Below are 6,791 nucleotides of genomic sequence, written 5' to 3'. Positions count from 1 at the left end.
CTAGATGAGCTGAGGCAAGCTCATTACATCACCACCTTCGATCTGAGCCAAGCATATTTTCAAATTGAGCTCGACGAAGCATCAAGGGAGAGTACCGCTTTCGTAGTACCAGGTCGTGGGCTGTTCCAGTTTAAGCGCATGCCCTGTGGCCTCACGAATGCGTCTGCAACATTCCAGCGACTATTGGATAAGATTGTTGGTATTTCTCTACACCCCAGTGTGTAGGTATACCTGGATGACATTATCATCATCTCCAGGACCTTTGACGAGCACCTGAGAATGCTTGAGGAGGTCCTACGGAGACTGAGGGATGCACAACTCGTAATCAACCGGGAGAAAAGCGAGTTTTCTTGCTCCCAGGTGAAGTATCTTGGATTTCTGGTGAACAGTGCGGGATTGCAGATCGATCCCGAAAAGGTCGAAACGGTCTTGCAATACCCTGCACCCCAGAATCACAAGGAATGGCTTCGTGGTACCGTCGTTTCATCTCAGATTTTGCAACTATCGCTGAACCTCTGACAAGATTAACGAAGAAAAGCCAAGCCTGGGAATGGATGGAGGAGCAGGCCAGAGCTCTGGACACTTTGAAGAGACATTTCACCTCATCCCCGACGCTCGCCTGCCCAGACTTCTCCCAGCCAGAAGCCCCCCCACTGAAGAAAGACCAAATAAACAAAATTGAAAAAAGGGAAATGATTAATTATAAATTCTAAATTAACGGACCGATCTAGGATGAAAAAATGAAGTAGAATGTGTCACAAGGTAAAATTCAACTATTTGTGCTGACGTACATGCTACGTCGTCACTGGTATTATTCACTTCACTAAAAATGTCTTGTGACTCCTCTTCGTCACTGTCGGGTATAATGAAATTCATTTCGCTCTTTTGTTTAACGGAATTTGTCACGATTTTCCTCGTGAATTTTGGCTTTTAGTGGCAAACTATAGTTTAGCCGCACGAGCGTGTAAGAGGGACTCACTTCACGTCTTACTTAACGGGCCATGGCCCGTAAATCGTGAGAGCGGGGCTAGTTTTTACTTACCGGCCCATGGCCTGGTAAATCCCACTTACGGGTTCTAAAACACACCACGAAAACGCCACTTAGCGGGGATGAATGATAAAAAAAATTATACGGTAACAGAACAGGAATGTTTGGCTGTGATTTGGGCCATCGGGAAGTTCCGCTGTTAATTGGAGGGCTACTCATTCACGGTAATTACCGACCATAGTAGTCTCCGATGGCTACACAACCTGAGGAATCCAACTGGTCTTCTCGCCAGACGGGCGTTGGGCCTGCTGGAGTACGACTACCAGATCATCCATAGGAAAGGAGCATTACACCACGTCCCAGATGCTCTATCAAGAGCACCAGAGGGCTCAATTGCCCCTGATGAGGAGACGATACAACGGATGCAAGAGACAACCGATAAATGGTACACTCGTCGGTTTCGAGATGTTCAACATGCTCCCGATAGGTTCCCCGATTGGAAAATCGAGGGAGACCTGCTGTACCCCCACCGACCGAGAGTATTTATATCAGCAGAGTTGGAAGACGTGGACGCCTGGAAGCTAATGCTCCCAAAAGAGCTCCGAACTATTGCAGTTCGTGAGGCTCATGATGCACCTCAGGCTGGCCATCTTGGAGTTGACAAGACATATTGTCATGTCTCCCTCAAGTACTATTGGCCCACCATGCTCAAGGACATCGTGACCTTCATAGCACAATGCGACACTTGCCAACGCTGCGAGGTGGAGCAGAGAGCTCCTGCAGGGTTGATGTGACGGCGGGTCATCGCTGAACCCTGGACGACCATCGCCGCAGACATCATGGGTCCAATTACCCCTAGTAAATCTGGATCAAAATACATTCTCGTGGTCCAGGATCTCTTCACCAAGTGGATAGAGGTTTTTCCCCTACGAAGTGCAACAGGAAGAAGGATCAGGGAAGTCATCGAACGAGATGTGATCACCAGATGGGGGACACCACGCTTTTTCTACTCAGACAACGGCCTGGAGTTCGTAAATAAGGACATAAAGGCCCAAGCGAACAGGAATGACCCTACAGAATACTCCACCCTATCACCCCCAGGGTAATCCAGTGGAAAGGCTCAACAGAGTGCTGAAGATGATGCTGAGAGCCTTCACGGATGATGATCAGCGCGAGTGGGATCATCATCTCCACGAGTTTCGCTTCGCTTACAACACCGCAGTTCACAGCTCTCTAAAAGCATCCCCGGCGTTCGCAAATTTTGGGAGAGAACCTGAAATTTCAGCATCACTAAGACGAGAGTTAGAGAGAGAAGTAGCGCCCACCCCATGCGACCCCCAGGAATGGTTTGAGCGCATGAAGAGATTAGAGACGCTACGAAAAGTCTTCAAACATGCCCTGAGGGAAGCCCAAGACAGGCAGGCCCACTACTACAACTTACGACATCGAAGCAGAGAATTCGAAATTGGGGAGTTAGTACTCCGAAGGACGTACACTCTTTCCAATGCAGCCAAGAGATTCTCAGCAGCTCTCGCAAAGCCATTCAATGGTCCGTACGTGATCGATAAGAAATTATCAAGCACGCGATATGAGCTAGTAGATCTGGCTGGACGGAAAAAGAGAGTTTCGTCAATCCAAGACTTGAAACCCTATACTCCCCCTCTGGAGCAAGAGTAGTAACATCCAAAGAAACCCCTACACCCTGTTCCTCTAAGCTACCTCTTCTTCACCCCCAATATTTATGCGTAACTCGTTCATCATTTTCTTTAAATTATTCTGGAATTGATTGTAGGGTGATAAGAAGCTGCATAGGGAGGCGCCGAAGGAGAAAAAGAAGAAGAGAGGGGTCAAGGACAAGAGAAAGGACATCGGAGAAGTAGGAGTGAAGACCCGGCCAACCCCGCTGGAGGATCCCAGACGGGTTCCTCAGCATCCGCCGAGTCAACTCCTCGAGGAAGACCCTGTACCCCAAGCAGTCCTGGTTGTTCAAGAAGATGCGACAAAGAAGTCAGCACTCTTGAACACCGAGAAAGCTCAGGAGGCCACCCACAAAATCATTCCCAATCCCCTCGAGATCACGGAGACTGACGCCCCAACATCTGATTCTCTGGATAACCTGGAGAAGTATTCAGGCGAGCAGGACAAGCCTAACTCCCTGATGACACCTCCAACCACTCCAGTGGCCCCAGAAACCCCAAAAGGAGATGAGAGTAGCTCTCAAGGGCAAAACCAACTTCGGGAGGGGGAAAGTGGGAAAGTCCCAGCAGACGAACGGCAGTCTAGCCCCATGGAGATCCAGGAAGAGGACAGAGGGATAGCTGCAGGTGAGCAGGTCACACCTAGCCTCCTGTCAGCCCCATCGATAGCCCCAGGTGAGCGGAGTGAAGCCAGCTCCTTGGACAACTCCAACCATGAGTAAGCTGGTGAGAAGGACTTGACGTCTGGTGAGCCAACATCATCGAGCTCCCAGTACTGCTCCGCGGATACCGTCCAGGATACTATTCCCAGTGACCCTCAACCCCGAGATCAAGCCACCAGTTCCCCACGTCCATGGGACCGACACATCAAGGCGTCCAGAAGGTCTCCATTGAAGCAGCCCCGGGAGCTGGACTCCTCGGTGTGGCGCAAGTTGCAGCCCTACAAGGACTCCCTGTGGAGGCTTGACAGGAAGCTACCAGGAATCATTCGGGCTCTGCAATGCACCTTGCGCCAGGCTACCGGCAGGACTAGAGTGCCTCAATTCCCGGAGCCTAGCACCAGTAGCAGCTCGAGCAGGTGACGACAGCTGCTCCGATAACTCCACCACATCACGCTCACCGAGGCGGGACCGGGAGAACTCAACAGACTCTCGGGGGGAGAAGTTGGAGTGTGAGCGTCGTGCTAGCACCCAGGTAGCGGGAGCCCAGCCCATTAAAAAGGGAGAAGAGACCCCAACGACAGAAGTCGCCTCATCTCAACCGGCCCCGCGCCTCCGAGATGTTCGGCGACCAAAGCAGCCAGAGGGACGCCCAGAAGTCCAGGTCTCAATCCCTCTTAACCGCCTACACACTATGACGTTGAGTGAGTTTAAGCCCCCGAACTCCTCGACCCCAGAGGTCGACTCAAACTCCGACCTCCTCCTGATGGACATGACGGAGGACGACCGACAGCTGGAGGTACTCACCGGAGCGTCGAGTAATGGAGGGGCACCCCCGAAGCCGGTAGCACCCCCAGATCATCAAAACCCGGCACCCGCAGCGTCCACAGGAGCCACCAGGAGACCCAGGACCTTGGTGGACTCCCCGACCGCCACGTCAGGATCCTCAGGTGAGAGGCCCGCCCCCAGGGTAGTACCGCCTCTCTGGCCCTCACCTAACCATCCGCTTTCCACCTCCTGGGCCGATCAAGTAGAAGAGATGAGGTGGCGAGAGGTTCGAGCGACACACCGGAAGGAGAGTCAGGCGACCCGACCAGATCGCCCTCACCCCCTATACCCTCTATACTCCTCACCCTTAGATGACTGGGATAACGAGGAGACACCCAGCACAGAAGCCCCAGGGAAGAGGAAAAGACCCACAAGGAGGGGAGGCAGGCAGAAGCGGATCGAGGCAGCCATCGCACGCCAAGCCGCAGCCGCCGCATCCTCAGCGGCCGGTGCACCAACTGGGCATAGTGCTCCTACCCTACAGCCAGCACCCCCAAAGGTACCACCCCCTCAGGTAGTGCAACCGCCCCCAAAAATCCCAGCAGGACCTCTACCACCCATGCCTGAACCTCAGTGGGACATGCATTGTGCAGCCCTGAGTAAAGGAAGAGGCAGGGGAAGGCTGCGGTACAGACACATGGCACACACCAACGGCAGTCCCTCGCCCCTCGGAGGCGAATGGAGAATAGTCCCTGCTCCCCAGTCCAAGGACCCTCAGCGTACCTCACGGAGGGCGAAACCCGAGAGACCTCGCCAGGAACCCTCTCAGGCTCGTCGATCCCCACGTCGACGATCCCCCGAGAGACCGACCCAGAGAACTCGGCCGACATCTCCACGACCTCGTCGAGATTTTTCGCCAAGGCGAAAGCATTCCCCGTCGAGGCGACGATCCCCCAGGCAAAGACGCTCCTCTGACCACTCACGTGAGTCAGAGCAGAAGCGCTCACCAAATCCCTCCGCCGAGGCTATGCTGAGCCTCGTGAAAGCCCTCACTCAGCAGCTGACAGAGAGTTACATGAGGGAGGACCGATCATCCAGTCCACCAAGGAGACGACGTTCACCCCCTTGAGGTGCCCGTGACGATGAGCCTCGAAGGCGACGCTCGGAGGAAGATCGCTACTTCCCCGATCGACCAGAGAGAGGTGATGACCGCCACGAGGACCGGCGAGGTCACGAGCACCGTCGTCATGAGGATGACCGTCGTCAACGCCAAGACTCACCACGTCAGTCTTCGCCGCGACGAGGATACGAGTCCTCGAAAAGGCACTAGGTGCCCAAAGACAGTGGCCGGCCAGGGGGCAGATCTCCCCCATCCATAAGTCCAACAACTCCAAAGGGAGCCCCTCATCTGAGCAGTGGCCCCAAAACCCTCACCTCTCCGATTGAGTCGCAGCGGACCCCTACCGCTCCTCAATCAGCGAGACTCCAACTCACGAGCATCATCTTCAAGTCCAGAGAACTTTTCCCCGGAACGGAATAAGCCCAGACCCCAAGCCGTCAAAGCCCCATGGACTGTACTAGCTGTGATAGAGTTCCAGTCCTCGGAGAAGCCACGACTGATGCCTCAGGCTTCCAGATGGACTGCGACTCTCTACCTGACGTAGTCATAAGCACCATAGAGTATTCAATAAGAATTAGGATAGGGTAAACTGTACTTCCCTTAGAGAGGAGAATAAAAGGAGCTCCGTATTTTCCAAAGGAAGATAAGCGTGTAGCCTACATTTTCTTTCGACCCTAGATTTATGGGCGTGGGTTCGGTTTCTCTTTTATTTCCAGCACACTTCTCTTCTCTTCCACTCCATCAGATGTTCGCACGGCTAGTGGAGCCTAGACCAACCGAGAGACTATCACCTCTACCCAGATGCACGGAAAACAACAGATAGGGAACGAGAAGGAGGGAGGCCTGTGACGGAATTTTCGAGAACACAACTTCGTCATAGAACTAAATAAACCGTAAGAGTGAGTAGGTAAGTGTGAAGTTATTTTGACCTTTTCCGAGAGAGAGTCGCGATTCCTTTAACCCCAAAGTTAGCACCCCTATCGAAGGGCGATGCAACACCCCTTTTAGCTCCAGCTCGTAGAAACCGGTCAACAAGAACATCAGGAAGGGCCTCGCGGGGAAAACAACGTTCGATTTCTATAAATAATTAAATTCACGTGTCGATACACACTAAAAACGAGTAAAAAGTAAAATCTCCGGTTCAAGTAATATGAAAGTTTTTGTTCTCTTTTAGTTTCAGTTATCTTTCTGGTTTATTTCGGATTATAGGGGATAAATTTTCGGTTTTACGGTTGAGGGAAAATGTACTGTACATTTTGTATTTTCCTAGTTGTATTTTTGTATTGTGGAATCTCGCGGATCCTTCCCGGTGAGATCTCGCTGATTTCGTTGAGTGCGGCTGCTGATCACAAAGGTTGAGGTGAAATACTCATGCTCCCTGGCTAAGGCGCTTCGTGGAGTCATTGGATTCACCAGTGCAGCTGGAAGGCCATGTGGATGAACATAGCCCACTCGTCTGCATGGATCGCCATGGGCTATTCTCTATTTAGATTTGTTCACGGTGACTCCAGGATGACTACCGGGAGAGTGACACCAGCGAAAAAGTGCACTTACTCAGG

General features: G+C 52.4%; 1 protein-coding gene across 1 annotated transcript; it reads left to right on the top strand.

Moving 5' to 3' along the window:
• Nucleotides 1–4,038: 4,038 nt before the first annotated feature.
• On the top strand, nucleotides 4,039–5,241 carry LOC107044751 (serine/arginine repetitive matrix protein 1-like). The gene has a single exon (XM_015266772.1). The coding sequence runs from the start codon at nucleotides 4,039–4,041 to the stop codon at nucleotides 5,239–5,241; it is 1,203 nt and encodes a 400-aa protein (XP_015122258.1).
• The last annotated feature ends 1,550 nt before the right edge of the window (nucleotides 5,242–6,791 follow it).

Source organism: Diachasma alloeum, unplaced genomic scaffold (genome assembly GCF_001412515.2).
Source record: "Diachasma alloeum isolate Michigan unplaced genomic scaffold, Dall2.0 Dall_scaffold_00795, whole genome shotgun sequence".
Classification (NCBI taxonomy): domain Eukaryota; kingdom Metazoa; phylum Arthropoda; class Insecta; order Hymenoptera; family Braconidae; genus Diachasma; species Diachasma alloeum.
Note: the sequence above shows the minus strand (reverse complement) of the source record. Positions and strands in the feature narration are given on the sequence as shown.